General features: G+C 34.9%; 1 protein-coding gene across 14 annotated transcripts in view; it reads right to left on the bottom strand.

The window, feature by feature from the left end:
- beta-Spec (spectrin beta chain) overlaps positions 1–25385 on the bottom strand; it is a 418936-nt gene that overhangs the window by 53692 nt on the left and 339859 nt on the right. For all 14 annotated transcript variants that reach the window (XM_083113684.1, XM_083113683.1, XM_083113682.1 and 11 more), the window contains 13 exons: positions 24716–24928; positions 22021–22153; positions 21076–21194; positions 18786–18944; positions 16877–17017; positions 12715–12837; positions 11272–11472; positions 9096–9212; positions 8455–8655; positions 6837–7045; positions 5747–5951; positions 2358–2552; positions 806–985 (listed from right to left, as the gene is read on the bottom strand). In XM_083113684.1, the coding sequence (XP_082969810.1) occupies positions 806–985; positions 2358–2552; positions 5747–5951; positions 6837–7045; positions 8455–8655; positions 9096–9212; positions 11272–11472; positions 12715–12837; positions 16877–17017; positions 18786–18944; positions 21076–21194; positions 22021–22153; positions 24716–24928 (2196 nt within the window). The remainder of the gene's footprint in view (positions 1–805; positions 986–2357; positions 2553–5746; positions 5952–6836; positions 7046–8454; positions 8656–9095; positions 9213–11271; positions 11473–12714; positions 12838–16876; positions 17018–18785; positions 18945–21075; positions 21195–22020; positions 22154–24715; positions 24929–25385) is intronic.

Here is a 25385-nt window from a genome sequence, read left to right as displayed (position 1 = left end):
ATTAAAAATAACAGTATTATATTATTTAAGATTTCCCTTCTAATAGCACATTTATGTAGTTATCAGAATATCAAGTTTATTTATTCCTGTATAAAGGAATCCCATTTTTTCTTCTCAAATATTTACAGCAGAATTAATCAATCATCCATGATTTATTACATAACTCGCAGGATAATTCAGACTTCAGAAAGTGTCATGTCTGTAAATAACCTCTAAATTTTGTGTCTTAACATTTTATTTCACATTTTGCAGTTCACTTTGCATCATTTTGTGACAACACGTTAGAAAAATGAACCTCACACCCTTCAAAAACGAAAAAGGAGTATTTATTACAGGGTGTTATTTCATATTTAGTGTTTCCATCAAAAACAAAATGTACATTTCTCTAAAAATAGTTAAGTGTTATGTCTTCAATTTTACAGGTTAATTGTTGAAAATAAATTATGTAAAATACAGTGGAACCTCGATTTTACATTTTTCAGAGGACCAAGCTGAAGAAACTTAAAATGCGGGAAAATGTAAAATCGAGGAAAATTTTAATAACATTTTGCCATCAACATTGCGGGAAAATGTAAAATCAGGGTTCCACTGTATTTATTGTTATACAAAGTATTCCCTACCCAAAAAAAAAAAACAAAAAAAAAACTTTTTGGTATGAAAAAGTTACACGAGTTGTTATTTTTTTTCCTGGCAAGCAAGGAACTTAATAAAAGTTCCCAGACTGCTTAGTTCATTACCGCAACTTTTCGAGTCCCCCCTTTTTTTTTTTGTACCAGAAGGAAATAAATAGAAAACATTTACTTACTTGTGACTGCAGAGTGAGAAGATCTTGAAGGAAGTTCTGATGCTTCCTCTGCAGAGCAGACACTGATCCAGCATCACGACCCAGTTCATCTGACATTGCATGCTGCTTCTCCAAAATACGTCCCAAGACATCTTTGCAGTCGTGGAAAAATTTATGGAGTTCACGAGATGCAGCAAGCATCTGAAATTGAGTGTACGGCATATAAAATTAGGAAAAGAAAGCTTTCACATTTAAACTACAAATACATGCAGAAATATATATTTATTCCATCAGTGTGATACCATGCAAACAAAATGTGTTAAAGTAGAAAAATACACGTGAATTAAAGAATATAACAAGAACAATACTACAGTAATTTTCAATATGCTTATGACAGTGAATATAAATATTTTGTTATGTTTGATATGGGAATTTAGTTATTAATTTTCACAAGTGTGAAATTCTTTTTGTAGCGTAATGTCAAGATGACTAATGTGATAAAAGTATTTTTAGTGAATTATTTTCGTGGTTACATGGCTTCCATATATTTGGATAGATGTGTTTCTGTTAGCCATATTTTCAATACAAATTAATCATAATGAACTATTGGGGAACTGACATTTTTATCAGTTTTACTCAATCAGTATTTCTTAACTAATTGCTAACTTATTTCTATAATTTTCCTACAGTGAAACACACACACAAAAATAAAAAATAAATCTTCAACATTTTGGACTGTCTGTGGCATTACAGTTTCCAGGTGTCAGTTCTAGGACATGCTTCGGCTGACAGTAAGTACTTCAGTTCCCTCCGCCTAGTTGCCTTTTGTTTTTCATAGAGCTGAGGTGCTACCACTTTGAACCAATAATCTTACTGATTTACAATATTACCGATACTTTGAAATTGTTAACAATTCAAAGTAGTTCAGAATATGTACAAATTTGACGATATAATTTTCCCATCGAAACTATATCATTGCAATATACAAGTTTTGCTTTAAAGTATTAATTTCACATGAGAATCAATAATTCACAAATTCTATTTCACCCCCACATAATGAAAAATTATGAAACTTTCTTATTTTCCATAATATACATACTCTACAAGATCCCAGACAACGTATCAAAAGTATAGGCCGGTATCAATGATTTGCATTATAATTGATACCAGTGGACCCATACCAATATGCCGGGTCAGTTCAGCCTACGTTATTCCTTTTAATTATTAATATTTTAACTACTAGTGTGCTGTGTTTGATATTAGTGGCCTCATTTTATGCAGGCAAGGAAAACAAATTATAATTTTCTTGTTACTTTTATGATCATAAAAGTAAATTTATGTACTTTGTTTTAACTGACACTTGTAAATTTGTAGTTTTTGTCACACATCAATACCTGTGTACTACTATTTATTGATAAAATTTTTAAACATCACGCAACTTCTGATTTAGATTTATTCACAAATGAACGACAAGTATACTATGAAATAAACATTCCTAGATCCTTGCCAGTATCAGTGCTAGCAATGCCCAGAATCTACTCATTAATATAGAGTACCTAAGATCTTTCATTACCTGTGTTCGTGTTTCGATAAGTTCCAGTAGGTCTTGCCAGGCTTCGTTGAGGCCATCTTTCCACTCAGCTATTGTTGCAGAATCTGAGTGACCAGCACTGATCAACTGATCAGCAATCTCATTGACGGCTGCAACTCGTTCTGTACCAATGGCTTCAGTGTCACGAGCGAACTCCTTGAATCGCTCCCACAACAACTGAAAAATAAATTACACAATATATTCAGTGTCTTGAAGAAAGCCCGTACTGTGCAAACTTTCATTCATACATAAAAAATCCAAACTATTAAACTATGTTACCAATATGAATTCTCATTTTTTTCATATGCTATGATTAGGGACCTTGATTTTTCTGTGTAATATTTTTTCCAAAACTGGTGTTTTCCCAAAAATCAGGATTCTTATCTTAGCCCATATTTCTGCCAAATACCTAAAAATTATACATTTATTGTGCTTTTAAATAGTATTTTAAATTGTATGTTACATAACTTACACCTGTTTGTTAAGAGTTTTGATACGTTGAAACCAATTTTCATTTTTCTTCAGGAAGTTCTTTTCCATTATTTCTTATGTGACAAGTACGGTTTTCAGGTGACTGTAAATGCACATTTGATCTCCTGTCAGAACCTAAGTGACAAATCATGGCAAACATCCATTTATACGAGTTTTCATGTAGCCTTCAAAATTATTCCATGTATAACATACCATTATAGTTCTCTCTCGTACGAAATGTTGGAAAATGTGCATGTTATACATGCATAAATATGGCACTTTTTTTCCAAGCCTAAAATGCAAGAATGTTACACGGTATTTTGCATTGTTTAACTTTGTGAGAAAGGCCACAATTTGCATTTTATGCCAAATTCACGTTATTTCGAGAACTCAAATAGATGAAAAATGTGTTCAGAACATGTAACTCACATTCATAAAAACTTTTTTGCTGCAATTACATGTTTATCTTGTTTGCAAAAAAAAAAAAAAATTAGGTCTCTAGCTATGATACTTTCTAGTCATAAAAAGGTAACATGTCAGGCCACTTATCTTTAGCACCATAAAAATGTAAAAGACTTCGAGAGGTACTTGTGATTTTCCCAACCACTTAGGTTCTTTATCAGGAAGGGGAAAGGATTAAATGAACATAGGTTAAAACAAGATTAAAAGTTGAGGATAAAACCAACTTGGAAGACCAGATCGTGGTGGCATGTCATCGTCTGCTTTCCATGTGGGACATAGCTAATAACTGCTGAAAATGTTTATACCAGCCTACATGAAACTACGTATTTACGCCTGTATAATGCACATGCGTGTATAATGCACACCCTGGTTTTTGATGGGGAAAAGCAACAAACAGTTATCTCTCTTATATAATGTGAACTACAATTCAGGTTCAAGAAATTGTTTTCTTAGTTGTAGGTCGTAAAGCTGTTGCTATGCTGATCAACAGTGAATGACATCATACCTATTCAACGAGTCACCTGTTGCTATGTGGACCAAGAGGAGAATATCCTCTTGTGTATACAATGAGTCACTAACACCACTCTCCCTCCACTGTGCTTAGCATCCCAAAGCTTTCACTATTTAACCACCTTATTTATTCTGTAATAGTAGAAAGCAAAATAAAAATTACCTTCTGGATTTGCAGTGGTCAGGAAGTTATTTTCTATTATTTCTCACCCAACAAATACCGCTGATACGCATCCCATGTGACAGGAGGTGCATGCTTGAATTCTGCCTGAATGGCACTGCTCTTCTTGGCATCGCAGGATATTACATTACAAAGTAAAAATCATGGGAAATGGCCTTTAAACTTTTATACATGGTTTTGCTCATTCCTTCTTTACTTTTTCAAAAAATAACTTCAAAATATATATACTTTTTCCATGGATAACTTAACATTTATAAATGGCACATTCAGGACTCTCAAACTAGCAGTTAGCAGCACAAGATTTCTTCCATTAAGGCAAGGAGATACAGTTGCGTACCATGTGTGCATTTATTTGAATATAGTCTGAATGGGCAATACTACCGAAGAAAAACGTGGAGGTACAAGAGAGTATGAATTTCTCCACATTTGGCAGGTCAAAGCGTTTTTCAAAGTTGATTATTAAGATAGATATGACCCGTAAAAAATATGACTAATAAGAATTTTCGGAATTCCATGTATTCCTTATGGGGAATAGACTTCAACATCCAAGTTACGGCTAATCAAATGGAAGTTTAGACTTTTCAGCTGGGCAATCACTTCTTCAAACTGTCCTCTTCCCGTTCATATAATTTTCTATTCCATCGGAAGTTTGATATTCCCAAGATAAATCAAAAAATACTCCCATATGGCCAATGCATTTCTCCTTGCCTCCTGGCAGTGTTGCCAAACCTGGTATGCATAAAAGAGCTAAATTTCACCTTAAATGGAGTTAAAACTCACTTTTAAGGAGCTAGATTTACGAAGTGCTTCCTAGAGTAATGTTAGTTGTCAAAGGGGTGGGGCGCTGCTATTACCGTTAACTCTAAATTGATGAAAATTTATTCTTAGTTATCAACATCTAGATCTGGCAGCATCACCCATCTCATGATCGTACGAAATCGAAAATAAAGGATTCCCTGATAATATTATGCAGATTTTACAGGAACACAGCGCTATAAAAAAGTTGCTGGGGATATAAGATGGGATGGGGCGACGCAGCCAATATAACAATATTACGTGCAAAATGTATAATCATGGCAAAAGTTTATCTATGTGGGCCAGAACCAGTGTCTCATAGTGAGGCACGGGGGTGGGCACCCTAGTTCACAGGCAAACAAGTGCATGAAAGAGCCAGATCTGGCTCCAAGAGAGTTAAGTTGGCAACACTGACTCAAAGGGAAAAGCTGGCTGGAGTGTCTTGCATGCCCTTAAGGCATTTACACACTCCATATATATCATATTATTTGGCCAGTAATACATTTTAATTATTATTTTCTGTTTCCTTAACTTTTCTTCCATCAAAAAAAAAAATAAATAAATAAAATCAGACATTCCTTCATTTGTGATGAGCTCTATTTCAACCACATTGCACATTAATGTCGCCATCTTGAATGGAACACTATTGCCATATTCAGAAACTGCAGAATTTAAGCTTTACAATGATATATAGCATGGTAGGTTTCCGTAAACATGAAAAATCAATGCAAGTCCGGTTTCATGTTGGCTGTCTGAATTATTCTATGCATAAAACGCTGCACAGTTTTTGGGGACAATTTTTTTTTTTTAAAAAAAAGTGTGCATTATACATGAGTAAATACAGTATTCAACTTGCATGAAACTAGGAGCTAATGAATTTTACCATTACGTTTCAGTTATATGTGCAATGAGAAACAGTACAGTTTTTAAAGTTCAGAGATGCAATACTTACTGTGACATGGTCGTAGTCTTGTCCCAACTCATGTGATCCTGCCACAACCTCCCTCTCTGCGATCCATTGCTCAAGGTCATCTACCTCACGGTTCAGCATGAACAGCTGCAATGCCTCATCTAATTTAGCCCTCCTCTCCTGCGCAAGATCCTTCAAGCCAGCATACAGCTTGTCTACCTGTGACTGCTTCACAGCTATTTGGTCACTGGAGAAAGAAAGCAGTATTGAGATTTCCATTAAAGTTCTTCATTGTTCGACATGCATAAAAAATTGAGGTCCACTGATCAAAATGTTTTATAAAAAAGTTTATGAATATTTATTACAAATGAAACAAACAAATTGGCATTCATGAACTTGCTGATGATTTTATCAATCCCATATTTCTTTAAATAGCTTGTAATTTCATACTGCCTTTTTTTTTTACTCTTTTTATCCATATGAAAGGTATTATTTTTGTGTATGTCCTTTCCGGACGTATGAACAGACTGTTGAAGTACACCTTCCCACCTGGTATATATTAATCTGGTTACTGGGAAGTTAATGGAAGGCATGGGAGAAAAATAGTGCTATTACTGTGATTTGTTTGCAAGTTTCGTTATGATTTACAACTTTATTTTTTTTAATTTGAATGATCAAGATAAAAGAGTTTTGTTTCTTTTACTGCAAATCATAATGTTTTCCCATGCACTGGGAGGTGTCATTCATATACCAATATACAGTTTTCATGTTGTTCATTCTCAATTTGTATTGAGATCAATATATTCTTATGGCTATTAATATCCTATGGTTGAACCTAGCACGAGCGTGTCAGGTACCATTTTCCACATTTGGCACATCGGAATTCCATGTGTTCAGGCGTAGCCAACGTGGAAAAAGGTTTCGTAGCTGAAGATGCTCTGTTGAATTAAGTTAATTTGTATCATGTAAATGATCTACTTTTCATGAAAATAAAAAAAGATATGTACATTACTTTCAGTGGTACTCTTATACAAAAGGTTCCTTTTTCTAAAATAAAACCCACATTATTATTCTGCATATTTTAGAAACTATTGTACACTGGTTTAATTATCTGATAGGGATTGCAACGTACCTATCTGGATGTTCCTCACTGATCAATTGTCTTGCTGTCTCACCCAGCTGTCGGATTGTCTCTGCATAGTCTTCAACTGCTATTTCTAATGTCTCGTGCTTCTTCATCAGATTCTGGGCAGAAATCTCATCCTTTCCTCTGTCTTCCACCATCATGTACAGTTCCTGCTCACTCATCCATGACTCTGCTTCACTGGCATCAAAGAAGTACTACGGAAAGAAAAGTAAACATGACTGAAACTTCCTACAGATTACTTCTAGCAAGGATTTCCCAATTAATGTTTAGTAGGAATGAACCAATGAGATTTTTGCTAATACTGATACAAAATTTACTAATACTGAAAACTAGGGATGTGACCGATTAATCAGTACTCTATTGGTATCTGCCGATATAGGCATGTCAGTGTATCGGTTTATCGGTAATTACCGATTATTTTACCGATCCGATATATCAATAAATATCTGATAAATTAGTGCAAAATTCTGCCATTTTGTTGTAATTTTTATGGATAATCTCCATGCTCTAAAAAAAAAGTAAATGTTTAAATATGCAACTTCTCTTGCACTTAGTCACATTGAAACAATTTATTAAGGAGGTCAATGAACCTTTCAGGTTCTTCAAGGACCACTTCTAATTTTATATTGGCATCGGTAGAATATCTGTTATCAGTATATTTAATTTCGGTACTTTATCGGTATCGGCCGAAATTTCATATCGGCACATCCCTACTGAAAACCAATGTTCTACAGATTTGATACAAAATTGTGAACCAAAATGAATGTAATCAGGAGATTGAATGTGTTGTCACAAAAATAAATTAGTTATTTAGAAATTTACAAAAGCACAGTAGATGAATTACATCTTTGTATTTATAAAAAAACTACATTTTGCACTATGTTACAGAAATAACTGATCCATAAAATGATTGTCAATTGTACTGATTTTATTTATTTTTTTGTTTGTTTGAAGTCCACTTTATACACAGATAGGCTAATCGGAACATGACCTACAGTTTAAAGTGGGATCCGAACCACTGTGCCATGTGCCTCCACCAGGTACTGAACCCAGGACACCTTGATTACATGGCAATGACTTTACCATTATGCCATCGGGGAGACCCACTGACAAAATAAGAAAATGACAAAACAAGTTAATTTCATACACGAACTGTGGAGTTTCCACGTTGCTTTTGAAGGCAGTGGGGCTTCGAAATTAATCAGAAAACATCCAAATCCACAATGTGGAAACATCAAATTTCACACATGAAACCACGTTTACAGCATCCATCATGAAAACAAGATGAAATGAGTTGAAATGTATTTTCTGCTACATTTAGCTAATTTCGACAATGAGGATTCAGGAGAGATCGAAGAAGCATGACAATACATCATGCCTGACCGGTGTCTGAACCAGGGATCTCTCGTTTCATAGTCCACTGCACTGACAAACTCCACTGTGGAAACAGGCGAGACTGGTTTTATTTGTTATTCATTCACAAGTTAAAGATTGATGCAATTGAAATATTTAAAATTTCAGTTCTCGCAGTGAAATACAGTATTAATGAAAGCTGAAAAGCATTACACTTGCAGGACAATAGAGATGATAAATATGTAATTACCTGTTGTGCTCTCTCAGACTGCAGAAGCTTATTTTTACGATTTTCAACAGCATCTTTGAGGTCTTGCCACTGTTGCTGCAGTTCTTCAATCAGCTGACAGAATTCTGGAGCAGCTTCATGTCCTTCATCAACTAATTTTTGTCCATTGTTGCAGACGAAAAGTATTCTTGGCTCGTGATTATCAATTTCTGTTCGTAATGACTGAAAATGAAACATTCACTTTCAGTAATACTAGATTTTAAGACAATGTAAGTACTTCAGACTCCAGAAAAGTATTGTTAAATAAACTTCAACTGGTGAGACCGATAGTCAATACTGATCTCAGCTCCAGTACTAATATAATGACAAACTAAACTGTATACAGTGGAATCTATTTTTACATTTTTCAGGGAACCAAGGTCAAAAAACTTAACATTTGGGAAAATTTGGAGACTGTTTTCTAATGCTTTGCTCTATTGGGACCATGAAGATTAAAGGTATAATGCAGGAAAATATAAAATCAAGGATCACAAAATTCTGGTTCCACTGTAAATCCTTGTACAAATAAATAAATAAATAAATAAAAAAATCTACACTACATTACTCTCAAGTTTCTTTTTTAAAGCAACCAGCAAGATATTTTCTCTTATTGCAAACTGTACCTGGTTCTTCTTTTTCAGCGTGTGAACATTGAAAAGACTATTGCCATAATCTGTTGATGTGGCCTGAGGAACCTTTTCCCTGATCCAGAGCTTCTCATCCTCCACATCACGTCTGAACTGTAAAAGAGAAGTAAAACATTTAAATACAATTCCAATTATATCAATGAGAAATTTGTTTGAGAAAAAAAATAAGATTTAAAATGACTGACAATTCAAGGCCAAGGTTTCAAAAATCTTAGCACCTTCCACAAGACAAAATGTAGCTTCTGTGCAAATTAAAATACGAAATTTCCATGACAATTTCACCTTGAAGGGTGCTTCCTGAATAACAAACACTCTTAACCCTGTTACAAGCATCTTGGGTTTGATTCCTGGTGGAGAGACAACTTTGAAGTAGGCCTAAGAAAACTTCAGGATTGAAGTATTTGTTTTATTTGTAATTTGGTTGAATATGAGAAGTACTCAATTCCAAAATTTGAAGTAGGGACAGAGTAGATTATTAGAAATTGAATGCATCTCTCTCTTATTGGCAGGCAAATTCTCAATGAATAACTGAGAAGTACGCAATTGTGATTTTACACTGTGTTAAATTAACCACTCGGCTGTGAAGGCAAGCTCAAGCATTCTCATTAACTGAGGTAACATGTAGGCAAGTGTAAGTATGATTATACAGGGTGATGAAGTCAAAGAAATCAACAAGTCAATACAAAGTCTAGAAATTCTACTTGTGGTCAAGAATTTTTGCTAGCACAATGACCCATTGGTTGATCGTTTATCTTACTTCACTTTTCTGCCCCTTTCGCTAATCACAAAGATTATGAATAATAATGATGATGAATGGTGGTAAGATGGATGAAGGAACAATACAAATATATAGGGATGACAACACGAGCCCCACACAAGATTATACTGCCTGGGAGTCCAGATGCCAGAGCCTTGCTAGTCTGCCAATGCAGTCCAGGATGCATTAATAGATAAAGCAAATCAAATTCTCTTGCTAAGTATGGCTTCAGTTTTCATCTTAACTGGCTGGGGTTTTCCACTAAATAAATATCTATTTATTTAATTGCTAGTTTCAGACTTTACGTACGTAGGGATTGAATAAATAAATGTTAAGAAAAATGAAAAGTGGCCATGGGGTCTAAGGCACCTTGCTTTGGACGGTGGCTGCGGGATGGCATGGGTTCGATCCGGGTTCAGTCTCCGTGAATTTTTGGCCTGTGTAAACGCACCATCGTGAGGAAATTGGAGAGCTACGAGTGAGTAGTGTAATCCAGCCTCGAAAATCTCCAATAACAGCTGAGGGTTTGACGTGCTGACCCCACATCACCCCATTACCGGTTGAAGAACTCCACACCTCTAGGAAGAACTGTGGAGGGAGACTGGCAGTCAGGAAATAGGTCAAGGCCCTTCAAGGGCTGTCATGCCACTGATTATTATTATGAAAAATTAAAACTGTCAAGAAAAAGTCAGAAAAAAGTCAAGAATTTTGAATTTGTTATTTTGGTAGACACGCTGTTTTATAGTGTGATGTCGTTCTCTAAGGAGAGTTTTCAACTTTCAATTTATGAACCTAGGAGCACAAATGTAAGACCATGTCTTATAAGTAGAGCCCGGCTGTTCAGGCACTGAAAAGTATTAAAAATGGCAGGCAAAAAGGCAACAAAAAATTGAAAAAAAAAAAAGCAGTGTATGTCGAAAAAAGGCAGTCAAGTTTCAGAAAGAGGCAGTGAAAATTGAAGAAGATGCTTAAAAAATTGAAGAGAAGGACTTAAATTCTTCTCAAATCTTTAAAAATGTATTTAAAAATAATAATTTGAATAACAAGGGTTGTTGAAAAACGAAATCAAATAGAATAAGAAAAATATAATTTTAAAAAATGCCTTGTCGGAATGACGAAAGAGGCAAAAAAAAGGCAAAAATGTTTGAAAAAGGCAGCATAAGGTGAAATAGGCAAAAAAGGCAAAATAAAGTATTGTTCAGAATGTTAAGAACCTTCGGATTGGTGTACTTTTGTGTTCAATTTTTGTCTACCAGCAACGAAAACGAATAGGCATCTTGCCTAAAATCCAGGCTCTACTTATAAGTGTGTCCTAAAGAATTATTGTTAAGTAATTGTGCCATTGTTTACTGGAAATTAGTGAGGTACGCATGGAGTATATTAAATCATTCTTACCTGGAAGGCCTCCTTCTTCTTTGCCAGTTCTGACTGCCTTTCCAAAAGAGGTGCTTTCAGTTGTTCAAACCTTGACTCAACCTGAAGCTTCTTGATCTTAATTTCTTCAATCTTTTCAGGCTGCATTCGTTCCAAATATTCAGCCTGAGTTTCCAACTCTGATACCTGCTTTGCCTTAACAGCCATCTGGGTTTCTATCATCTGAAAGGAATGGGAGATACAAATGTTAAACATAACACAAAATGGAGGTTGGGTGAGCGAGATAATTGAATTTCTAGCTTAGATTAATGTAGTTTTTATTGCGATGCATTAAGTTAACATATTCCTCAGTCATATACAGTAAAACCTCGTTAATCTGGAATATCGGGGGGGGGGGGGGGGCAAAGAAAGTACGGATTAACTGAAACGTAAAAGAACAGTACAAAGTGCATTAAAACTCAGTTTATAGCAACAAAACCCTTTTATTAGGGTGTATTTAAAGGGCATAGGCCAAAGTACACTATACAGTACAGTAAAACGTAAAGCAATACTGTACATATAATGCAGTACGTATATATGCGATACCCATATTATGACGATGTGCCCGACGGACATTGGATGTACCTATTCTTAGCCATTACGGAGCAATATGACGAATGCGATTTTAGACTTCTAGCCACATTTAAAACCTTGCATTGCGCTTTTTTTCCCCAGTCTGGATTAACCAAAGTCCGGATTAACGAGGTTTTTACTGTACATGTATTCTTTAACTTCTCTTACACGTAATAGAAAACTGACAAGTCTGAACAAGCTCATCTCTGCCCTTTCTGTGGGAACAGAAAAATATAAAAACTCAAGGTGGCTCAAAAACACTTTTTTGTCTTTGTGTACGTAAGTTCCATATTTCAACATTGATATTTATGTAGTAGTCTAATATTGAAGGACAAATGCCTTCATTATGTGGTCTTTCCAAATTAATCAAACTACAAAACTATTAATGTAGAAATACGAAACATTATGTAAACAAAATTTCAACAATGCTTACTGCACCATACCATGACTTCTTCATCTTGTTTATATATCTTTTATAAATAGTTTTGTTTTACGTTTCTACCTCAACACCGCAAGGTAGAAGAGGATCGACTAAGTAAGTAAGTTTCTAACCTGATGTTAATTTTGCTTTTCTAAGTGTAAAAGGGGTGGTCACTTGAATGGAATTCACAACCTCCACAAACATCAACAAAAGACAAATTTCTTCAGAAAACTGGCAGTCATCTAATGAAAGGATATGTTTTCTTTCTCCTTTGTTTACAAATTGTGATAACCTGGGTAAATAATCAGCATTTCCCTAATTTGGAATGCTTAAAGTCCATTAATCATACATAGTTTGAAGAAATCCCCACTTTACACTTTATCAGGTAAGTAAAGAATGAAGACAGTATTTGTTTTAATGTGAAAACCCACCTGTTGCTTCTGCATAAGTATATTAACTGAAGCCAAATCCATTCCAGTGTCACCAGATTCTATCTGCTTCTCCAAGTCATTCATCCATGAGTCTATGTCATCACAGCTTTGCTCGTACAACACCTACAATAAAGAATATAATTAGGAGCAATATCACTATTTTTTTTACAAAATACAATCAAGACTATCCTGTAACGTAATATAACAATTTAATGTTGTTGCATTATTTGAGAACACTAGATTAAAACACACATACAGTCATCATCATCGTCCTTTGCCGTTTCCTGCCTCTGGCTGGGTCGGCATGTAAGTCAAGCCTTTCCATTTTTCACTGGTCTTCCGCCACTCCTCTCTTTCCATGGTGTTCCAATATTCCTTATTCTATCCCTTCTAGTCTTCCCCAATATACTCCTTAAAAATTTCATCCCCACTGCCTGCATCTTTAGTTTCTCTCTCTCTGTCATTGTCCAAATCTCTGCTCCATACATAGTTATCGGCACATACTGTGTGTTATATATTACCTTCTTGCATTTCATAGGTACATCCCTGTTCCATTTTAATCTTAGACAGCTTTGATATAGTCCACCACTCTTTTGTCCTCTTCTGTTTACCTGCTCATCTATTCTTCCACTTCTTTAAATTATGCTTCCTAGAGAAGCAGGGCAAAAAAATCTGTCTACTTGAACACAAAATGTTGGTTTCCATTCTTTGGTGGTAGTGTTACATTTTCTTTCAAATATTATGAAAAAAATATATAAATATGCTGGCCAAGGCAGTAATTTATTTTATTAAAAACATAAATGTTTAGTTTATGTTTTTAATAAAATAAATTACTGCCTTGGTCAGCATATTTATATATTTTTTCATAATCATGGAAACAAGGCTTAATGGTGTTATAATTTCAAATATTACGGTTATCTACAAATGCAAAAAAGTGTATCATGCATTTGTCTGATCCCAATACTATACAGTGGAACCCTGATTTTACATTCCTCGGTTTTACATTTTCCTCGCATTATACATTCAATCTGCATGGTCCTAATAGAGCAAAATGCTATAAAATTTTCCTCGATTTTACGTTTTCCCGCATTCTAAGTTGTTTCAGATTGGACCCTTGAAAAACGTAAAATCAAGGTTCCACTGTATAAGCTTTTTGTTCCTTATGTAGCATTAGTGCTAATGCCTTTGGTGCAAACAGACTTGGCAAGAGCTTCCCCATTTCGGTATTGTCCCAGAATTGCAAGGACAGCTACAGAGATGCTCGAAAGAAATTGTAGCAGACACCAGTCTAGAAAGTCTGGTGTAACAGCAGTGATGAATTCAATGAGAGGAATGTGCACCAGACAATGAACACAGTTTTATAGGACTTGACACTCAAAGTGTTGTTGGGACAATGAAGTTTAGTTCAGTTTTATTATTATTGTCTTTTGATAGAATATGAAAACAATGTAAAAAATTATTTACTTCAATGTTTAATGTTTTCAGCACTTCAAAATCAAGTTCATGTTTTATAATAGCCTAAAAGAAACTGAATTTGAAAAAAACAGTGGTTCAATACATTTTCTGCTAGAAGCACTAATTGATGCTCTAGAAACAGTTTATTCTCACACAAAACTAGCTTATCAGCTTTAAATACAACCATCATGAGCTTATATCCAGCAGCATTAGTAGTTATAACACCATTAAGCCTTGTTTCCATGATTATGAAAAACTAAATATGCTGACCAAGGCAGTAATACATTTTATTAAAAACATAAACTAAACGTAACATTTCAACCTTCTAGCAAGGTCTTCATCAGACTCTGTATCAAGTACAAAAGTAACAAGATACACAAAAAGGGCATTATATATACACAAACATTACTCCCTCCAGACTATTAGAAAGTTGTTAGGAACTTCCTAGCAGGTGGCTTTCACTTTCCAACTGTACTTTCACCTAAAAGGCTAAACATAATTACTTTCATATAGAATGTGAAGAGATATTCATATAGAATATCTCACACTCTTTTTCCTTCATTTTTCTCCCTTCTCCTCTCCTCTTTCTCTCTTGTCCTTTCCACTCTTTCTAACACTTTCTTCCATTCTTTGTTTAACTTCAGTCCCCCATTCCAGTTCATTATGTCTTCTTCACCTTTCTTCTCTATTTCCTTGGCTTCCTTCCATTTTCTCACTAGCATTCTCTTCTCCCTTCCTATCTGCTTAGCCTCATCCCACTCTATGTCATGTCCTGTTTCTCTCGTGTGTTTAAATATTGCATTTCTCTCTGTCTTAAGTCATACATCATCACTAGCCACCTCCTCATACATCATTTCTAGCCACCTTCTAGCCACCTGCTAGAAAGTTCCAAACAACTTTCTAAATAGTCTAGAGGGAGTAATGTTTGTGTATATATAATGCCCTGTTTTTGTATCTTGTTACTTTTGTACTTGATACAGAGTCTGAAGAAGACCTTGCTAGAAGGTTGAAACGTTACGTTTAGTTTATGTTTTTAATAAAATAAATTACTGCCTTGGTCAGCATATTTAGTTTTTCAGCATTAGTAGTGTATACCATATTTGACAACTTTACCATGGAGCTTTTACATTTGTACTATGCGCTAGTGGAAAGGTATACACTTATATTTTTCTTAATCCCTTCCCTGCGGTGGCATTGAAGAGAAGTGTGGCAAAAAAAAAAAAAAATTAAAAAAAAAAATAAAAAAAAAACCTACATATAGATGCAACCACAAATTCGTGTCATCGTAAATAATGCAAAAACTATAAAAAGACTTGCTGCAAAATGAAGCTAAGGAAAACTATATATAGACTCTGCTGCAAATAAACATTCCATATTAGGTAAGGTCAAAGCTAAGATTCCCCCTGCATACAACACCATGCCTTGAAGGCACATTTAGGGTATGTGGGGGTAGAGCCCCACACCCCCACTACATATTCTCGATCTCTGCCATTTTGGAGGTGATGTGATCAGCACCATGCCTTTACCTTCCAGGGTTACCCCAGGTACACATTGATTTGAGGCAGAGAGCCCTAGAGCTGCTTTATGCACGGACTAGGCCAGTAAAATTCTGACCTCAGAACACCCACCCCACGAATCGAACCCGGGTCGCATGGCAGTCAGACACACTATCAACTACACCACCGCAGCTCTAATTCCATATTGCAAAAAAATATTTTTCAGAAACTGAAAGCATCAACAATGGATTATTTGATTGCTAATAGCCCACATAGACTAATACTAGCACTAAAAAGTGGTGTCTATAAAAATGACTTGCCAAATACAAGAACTGTTAATTTTAAAATACAGTCTATATATAGACGATCCGCAAAAAAGGCCAAATTATAGTCTCTATATATAGCTCCACCGCAGTTAATGGGTTAATATTAACTTTCAATGCATATACAGAGGAACTTCGATTTTCAAGTCTGTTGAGTTTAGTTTTAGTAGTTGTCCTATAGTTTTAACTTGACCCCTACCTTTACAAAATAATTCCTTAGTTAGATAGAGAGAAAGTTGACAGTTTAATATAATATAGTCAGCCACAAAAAAATAGCACCACTGCATTTGTGCTCTGCTACGAATTATGTGATCTTCCGGCAACTGGACGATATAGAAAACAATTTCTTTTGTTCTGAGCCTGTGGACCAGACCAGAGCAGGGATAAAGCCATGGTCACATACAGGGTGGATAAAAATTATGATTATTAAAAAATCGTCCTCCTCCATGGCTGTACGGTCTGTGCTGTGGACTAAAACTGTGGGACGGCATGGGTTCAAGTCTGCCTGGGTTAAGTCTCCAGGTTTTCATCCTGTGTATAGAACCGGTGGATAAACCACCATCGTGAGGAAATTGGGAAACTACGAGAGAGTAGCGTAACCCGGTCTCTGATATATCCTGTAATGGCTGAGGGTTTGACGTGCTGACCCCACATCACCCCCTTACCAGTTGAAAATCTCCACAGCTCTAGGTAGGAATGTGGGAAGGAGACTGGCAGTCAGGAGATAGGCCAAGGCCCTTCGAGGGTTTTGGAGCATGGGTTATTGTTATTATTAAATCACGCTAAACATGCAATTTTTAAGAGTGGTGCTATTTTTTTGCGACTGCCTGTATACGTCATGTTCGTTTAGGAAAGAGCAAATCTGTAACCATTAATGCGGAAACTTACGTGTCTGTTTGCATCGAATAATCTCTCCCCCTTCTCTTTGGTAGTGCGTTCCAGGTCATCAAATTGGTGACTTAATTCCATTATCTTTGGCACAATGACTTCACCTAATTCTGGCTTCTCTTTTGTAATTCCATCACTATCCTGAAAGAAAAAGTCAAGATGTTAGTGTGTAACCTAGTGAAATGACAAATTCCTTCAGAAATTCTATCTATTTCTACCCGGTGATGTGAAGCATATAAAAAAATTTGTCATTCCAAAAATAATGTTTTAGGCATGACCCTTTCAACACCAACCAAGATCAATCAAGTCAGGAAAAAGGGACACAGCTTATGAGTTACTATTTTGAAGGATGGAATGGACGAAAGGAAGTATGAATATAAATAATTACTTCAGTTAAATTTCATAAAGCTAATTCAAAATGTTAAACTTGAAAGGATGTCTTCTTTGACCCAAGTTACTTTTTCCATCAGTTTTCAGAAATTTTTGTAGTTTCAGTTAGCCCAAACATACTCCGAAAAATAACAGAATATTCCTTCATATTTGTTTTACTATGGACTGTAACCAAGTAGTATTTAATTTTCTTCTTTATTGTACTGTACCTCAAACTTCAGTAGTATTAGCTATCACCTGACAAAGAGTTGCATATTTCTAGAAAATATACACCTAGGGTCAAGGTGGATTAAAGACCAGCAACATGTATAATTTTATCACTGTTCCATACTGCAAGGTCCTGCATTTTCTAACTCTACGTAAGAAAGAAATCAACATACATAGTTACTTTAAATCACATAATTTACGTCTGTGATAAGCATATAACATTTAAAATCAAATATAAAAGTGCTTACATAGATCAATATTTTTATGTATTGCATGGGCACGAGAATTAGGCCTCATGGTACCCCTCCTTAAAGCCCACACACAATGTTACACCTGTTTACAACTTAATCTTAATACAGTAAAACCTCGTTAATCCGGACAGGCAAAAAAAAGAAAAAGCAGAAGCAAGGTTTTAAATGTGGCTAGAAGTCAACAATCACATTCGTCATATTGCTCAGTAACAGCTAAGAATATGTACATCCAACGTCCATGAGAGAACTTCCCAAAGAAAGAGCAGTCACCCAACGATGAAATTCTGTTTCCCGCAGACTTTCGGGAAGAAGCCGCATTGACGCAGTAATACCCTCGGCATATTCTCGTAAAACTCTGGTCATTATAATACGTAGCCGTACAAACGTGACACTTTTCCATAACAAGATGCCAATTCAAATAGCCTTACAATTTTCCTTCCGCCTGCCACACTCTCAGAACGGACTCCCCTTGCTATAACCCAACACATACATTTTTGAAATCAAACAACATTCAGCAACAAGTTTGTAAAAAAACACAGCCCCGAGAAAATGTCCTTTGTGTATTGCATATGCTACCATTGTTAGAATATGAAACTTGTTTATTGCATGGACAATAATACATTCTTTCCACATTCAATGGCAAAACAGAAAAATACAGAATGTATGTTGTCCATTGTTGTGGATACTGAATGCAGTCAGTTTCTATTAGAGCTGTTGTATCAAACACATCTAGTTCTTTGTAGGTACTGCATTGTATGTACAGTATTGCTTTTCATTTTACTGCAGTGTATAGTGTATTTAGGCCTATGCCCTTTAAATACACCATAATAAACGTGTTTTGTTGCTATAAACTGAGTTTCAATGAACTTTCTACTGTTCTTTTAGGTTATTTCAGTTATTCTGGACTTTCCTTAAACCGGCCCCCCCATTAGTTTGGATTAACGAGGTTTTACTGTAGCAACTGACGAACAGTTATTGAACTGTTCTCAGAAATGTAAGTAACAATTTTTTTCATATTCTAGAATAAATTAACAAGATTATGTAAAGTATCAAAATCTTACTTGTTGAATTCTGAACAATCTATCTTTGTTAGAAGCAATTTCAGCCTCGAATGCCTGGTGACGAGTCCACTTGCTGTGCACAGTCTTAGCGCTTCTGTAGGTCTCATCTTGGGCAGTGATATTCTTCTCCTGGACCCATTCACCCAATTCTTCACAATCCTGAAAGGAAGTAGAATTTTGTCAAAAATTCAATGCATTGTAAGAAAACAGTTTCATTCTTCTCTAAACAATAAAATTTACTTTGTTAATCAAATTTTACCTGATATTCAGATCTTGAGATCTTGTTGAAGTTAAGAAATGTTAGGCATATTTGCTGATTTAAGAAAAATTTACATAAAGCTAATGTCACATGCCAACATCATAGCATAGTAAAAGGCAAATCACTCAACTTGGGCATCAGTAGCCAAATGTCCAATATGTCAAGGAGACCAATTTAACTTCTTTAGAGTTAATGAACTAAACCAAGGAACACTTACACAGCTGTGGTAAAAACAGGTACAGGGATAATAAAATGGTGCTTGTTCTAGGATGGTTAAAACTGTACTGTACAATGCCATCTTTCTTTTTGTTCCACGGTAGAGTTTTAACCATCCTAGAATATACACCATTCTACTTCCTTGCCTGTTTTAACCATTTCATCTAAGAGTTCTTCAGTTTCTTTTTTAACTCGCTACTGATACCAAGTTGATCTTTGCAACATATTGGACATTTGGCATGCCAAGGCGAGCACTTTACCTTTTGCTATCATAAGCTCTAGTTAAAAACACAAGCTTTCCTACAACATAAAAAAAAAAATTCTCATTCAAATTCGATATAAAGGTACATTCAATACCAAACATCATAATTATAAGAATTTTACAAAACATCAAGTAGTATCGACAAATAGCTATAATTATAAAGCTCTAAATGGAAGTGACAGTTAAAAAGTTGAAGTGTTATCAAATGTCAGTGAAGAATACAAGTTCCCAAAAATAAGTAACTGGCGTTTACTATCAATATTCTTACTTATAAAACTGGAACAGGGTATCCAACCTAGGACTATGATGAAATTCAAGAATAATTCCAGTTTTTCAAGGCAAACTTACAAAAATTCAAGGGTACAAGCAGATATTTTCTCCATTTCAACCTCACGTATTACTGTCTCACATGCACATAATACACACACCATATATTATCAATATAAAAGACCTGTGTGATTCCAATGTATCCAAAATTTATAATTCAATTCAATTAAATGGTATATGTAGAGGCACATATTTTTGGTAAATAAAAAAGCAAAATTTCGGTACAAAAACAGTCTATTTCGGGTTCAAAAGCAGTAAATAAAATGAAATTTTGCTGTTATACCGGTGAAAAAGCTGCACATAAAATGATTTTGATTTTAAAAATGTGAATATAATCCCAAATTTTATTTAAAAGCTGCACTATTACACAAAATAAACATATTCCTTCTAATAGCACATTAACTCATTACCAGAATATGAATTTTATTCCTGTATAAAGGGGCCCATTTTTGCTTTTCAAATGTTTGCAGCAGAATTAATCAATTTTCCATAAATTGCATAACTCACAGGATACTTCAGACTTTAGAAAGTGTCGCGTTGGTATATAAAAACGGTAAATTTCGTGTGAGTCTATTTCGCATTTTACAGTTTGCAGTTCATTTCGCATCATTTCGTGACAAAACAGTGTAGGAAAATGCACCTCACACCTTTCAGAAACATGAAAAATTAACATTACAATGTTTTATTTCACATTTTGTATTTTCGTCAAAAACAAAATATGCATGCCTCTAGGTATATGCTATGTTTAAAATATTTAAGATGTGGAGTTTACATTTGCAATTTCACATATTCAGACTAAAAATACATCTACAAACACAAGTCAAAGTGTTATGGGATATCCTAATTTAAAAAAAAATGTTAATTATATAAGAATTTCAAATTAAAATTTACGAAATCAACTTCAAGATGTCTTATCTTGCAAATCTTCCATCTGTCAGATAGATTATCTTTCAAAGGACTAACAAAGTAAACAAACAGAGAATTCTGTTTTATTTTCCACGCAGCTCTAATTTTCTTCCACACAAAAAAAATAAGAGCTAAACTGAAATTCTTGCCTCACGGTATCTTTATGAATATGTATAAATTCAATGGGATTTTGATTAATAAAAGGTTGCAATTTTTCATGTCTACGGAGAAAAATTCAAGCACAATTCACACATAATTCCAAGTCACCCTGTGGAATAAACAGATATTTTTCTTTAGCAACCACTGAGAACTGTACATACCTGCAAGAACTGGTGCAACTGTAACTGTTCTCTCAATTTCTCCATCTGTTGCAGAGCCCTGTCTCTATTAGCATTGCGGCGCTCACTAATATTCTCTGCTTTCTTGTGCACCTTATCGGCTGCAAGAAATAGTTCAGTGGATGATAAAAGCGGTACAATACTTACATGCTCGCAAATCAACACACACCCATTATAACAATTATTTAACATTATCTCCAAGTTTAGTTTCTTTAACACAATCAAATGTTTACAAAATACAGAAGGAAAGTAAGAATTGTAGCTTTTCTGGCAACATGATTCAAACAAGTGTCCTCAGGTTATCAGCCAGGTTAAATCGGCATTAGCATCCATTGTTTCAAGTGCATATATTGCTCTCATCAGCAGCAGGTTAAATTGGCATTAACGTCCAACTTTTCAAGCATATACATTGCTCTCCTCATCAGGGATTCCCCATCAGCAATGCACCCAACACACTTTTAACCAGGCTTGTAATGCCGGAACACTTGTTCGAAAAATGTAATGAGGCAATAAAGACAATCTCAAAGTTATTCAAGATTATAATATTTACTCATTTGATAGTTATGATAAAATAATGTTTGCTACTTTCGCTCTGTTCTTTACCACCTTCATGCTAATAATTTTAAAAATAATATTCAAAGTACTTACAAAAACCAAGAGCAAAATAGTTGTTTAAATGTTACTGAGTCATATTACAGAATTGAATCTATCTTTGAATTTGTATTCAATGTCAATTACGTGTCACAATTTTTTGATTTGTTGATTTGAACCTACAACCTTAGATTACAAATCCAGAATGATAACCACTACATGAACATTTTAAGTGCATATACACTTTTCAATACTTGAAAAATTGATAACCATATGCATACTAAGCAACCGTTATATTTTATTTTCCATGTATAATCAAACAATAAAGTAAATTACCTGCAAAGTGTCCCTCATCGCAAAGTCTTCCAGCGAACTGTATAACAGCATTGATTTTCTCATCATTAGCTTCCATTGTAGTCAAGAAGGCTTCATGGCGTTTTATCAAGTTGTCTGCTTGTTCGAGGTTCACCTTCAAGTAAGAAGTTCATTTGTTAGAACATGTCAGTACCAAGTATGCATTCAAATATTCATAGGACAGAAATTATATACCACAATGTTTGTACTTTCAAGCCTATCAAGCATATTTGTAACTGATATAAATGTGTGCACCATATTATATTTCTTGCCTGACAATGCGGATTCCAGTGTTAAGTGTTTGATAGATCCTTCCTATTTTTCATGCATCTATCTTTGTTTTATTCACACAGTTACTAATTTGATTCGTATGTACGTATTTATAACAAAATAATTTCATAAATCACTTATATAGTGTTCTATTACTGTAGTTCTGGGAAATCTTATACTTTGCACTATATCAACAGTCGAGTATCAAAAATGAGATTTTATGCAATGAGAATACTGTGAACAAAAAACATGTGTCTTAACTAATTATTATTTTATTACGTTGACACAAAGCATGAACCAATATTAATAAACTGGAACACTTTAAAAAGGTTTTAAAAATAAATCAGTTTGCACAAAATACACTCATTGATTTTAAATGGTTGATCTTTGGTAGGAAATTACCTGCATAAGCAACTCTGTGGCTCACCCAGCCTCTTCACCATCAGTTGATACCTGGGGGTAACCTTGAAGGAGACTAAGAAAAAGGCAGCCAGAGCATGGTGCTAACACCATCAGAGTCAGCTGTTATCTTGGATTTCTGCTTTGGCAAAAGCTACCAATGCAAATAGAATTTTTCTTGTGGGTAAGTATCGCTTGCATTGTAGAATTCTTGTAGTTTACGGTTCATACAAGCTCCCTTCATCAGACATTTATTCTTGTTTGATTAACGTTACAGTTATAAAAATATAGTCAATGCAACAAAAATACAAAGAATAAATGTCTGATGAAAGGAGTGGTGTTCTCCAAAAATGTTACATTGTAAGTTGCATTTACGTGCTTGTAAGAACTGTAAACTACAAGCAGGCATGTATCTACAAATATGTTTCGGAGGGAGTTGGGGGGGGTCCAAAATAAAATAATAATAATTATTATTATTAAATTAATTAAAATAGTATTAATTAAAATATTCAAATTTATTAAAATCATATTTTATTACATGACGATATAAGGATAATGACATAACAGCATGTATTCATTATCTAGCTTACGTGTACTTCAGGTTGGCAAAATTTGTACTAAAAAAACTGAATGTCAAATAGATAAATAATTGAATATGTATTAAATATAAAAAAAAGGTTGTTAGATCCGTTGACGAAAAGTAAAGTTCCTGGGAATATTTTATGATGTTACGTTATAAGTAGTAATAAATCTTGCATAAATCTACTTTGCCACTATCATTCAAAGTAGTATGATTACAATACAGGGTATCTATAAAAGAACTCCGCGGTTTTGAAGCTAAATATTTTATTAAAAACTGAAACTCAGGAAAAAGTAAATACATATTTTTGAAGGTAATGTTAGCAAGTTTTGTTTACAATTTAGTAAATTTCATTGTGTTCCCCGTTTGTAGCACGGCACACATCCAGACGATAATCGACTTCTTGCTACGTCCTAGCCAGCATGTCTGGGGTGATGGTTGCCACAGATGGCAATAATTCTTTGCCTTAGATGGTTGACATCTTGAATTTTCTCCGCATAAACCATGTTCTTCACATGTCCACATAGGAAAAAGTCTAAGGGAGTAAGGTCTGGACTTCTTGGAGGCCATGGAATAGGCCCTTTCCTTCCAATCCATACTTCCATTATCTTTAAACACCTTAAGCCATTGATGAATGGTTTTGTCCGAAGGCTAAACACCACCATACTCTCATCGAAAGTTCCACTGTACAGTAATAACAGATCCAGTTTCTACAAGCCATATCACACACTGCACCTTCTGTTGTGGCATCGCCGTTGTACTGAACTGAACTGCACTGCACTGTGTTCGGCTCAGCTCTGCCACTTCAAGGTCAACGCTGCGCAGTCAGTAATTAACTAACTTGAGTTACCTAATACCATTTGCACGCTTTCATTGTTTAAAACACAGGAATTCTTTTATAGACACCCTGTAAGTTTTGCGGAAATAAATAAACATCAATTAAAGAACAAGTATATTTTCATTATTTAATTTTAGTTATTTTATTATTATTATTATTTAATTTTTGTAATTATAATTAATAAGTCTTTCGGGGGGAAGGGGTCTAGGCCCCATGGATACGTCCTTGACTACAAGATAACTAGATTTGCAGTTTTGACTTGCTTAACCTAAAAATCACAAACACAAGAGTAGCAGACAACACCGCAAACAGGGGTTGATAGTACCCCTAGCAATTTGTAGCACCCCCACCAAGTATTAAAACAACACATTCCAAGCGGATGGGGGGGGAGTGGTTATTAAAATCAATACGACTGATAAATCAGTTATGAAATAAGTGCTTGTTGCAGGTTAAATGGACTCTACAAAAGTGTTGCTTGTCATTTTTGTGAACCCCACAAGGTATTCAGACTCAGACAGTACATTGGTACTATGGTACTGGGAGTATGCATACAATCATATTCCAAAACTGAACCATGTAGATGAACTTACTGGAGTCTCATCCTTGCTGAGAATGTGTTCCTGCTGAGACAGGAGCACCTCAGCCTGCTTGCCATCTCTGTTGAACATTTGCAGATTCAGGGACTGCGACAGAAGCTGCTGTCTGTTCTCCCACATTTGATGCAGCTCTTCCCATCCATCTCTTAGGGCTTTCAAACGTTCCCTCAGGAACATGTACTGTGGGTCATCGACAGTGGAAGGTTCCTATAAATGTGTAAAAGTCACATTTTAGAACATGCACTTTCCTTAACTTCATTCTGTAGTTATCGAGGCTAAAAACTTAAAATGAAGCAAAAAGGAAAATTTTAAATATACTTTCTTTCTTGCACCGAGATCAGGAGCTTGCACTGAGAGAACGTAAAACTGGTGTTCCACTGTAATTTCATGAAGTTGATATCTTCCTCAATTCTGAAATTAAATTTCTTCATAAAATATAAACTTCCTCAACTCTTAAGCTCAGTGCAGATGATTCTATGTTGCTTGTGTAAAATACATGCTAGATTTATAACATACAGATTATACAGTAAAACCTCGTCAATCCGGACCTTGGTGAGCCAGACTTCGCTTAATCCAAGATAGTAGAAGAAAAAGAAGAAGGAAAAAAGCAGAATGCACGGTTTTGAATGTGGCTAGAAGTCAACAATCGCATTCGTCATATTGT

Source organism: Lepisma saccharinum, chromosome 28, assembly GCF_977018435.1.
Source record: "Lepisma saccharinum chromosome 28, izLepSacc3.1, whole genome shotgun sequence".
NCBI lineage: Eukaryota > Metazoa > Arthropoda > Insecta > Zygentoma > Lepismatidae > Lepisma > Lepisma saccharinum.
The sequence above is the reverse complement of the archived record's forward strand: the minus strand, read 5'-3'. Positions and strand labels throughout refer to the sequence as shown.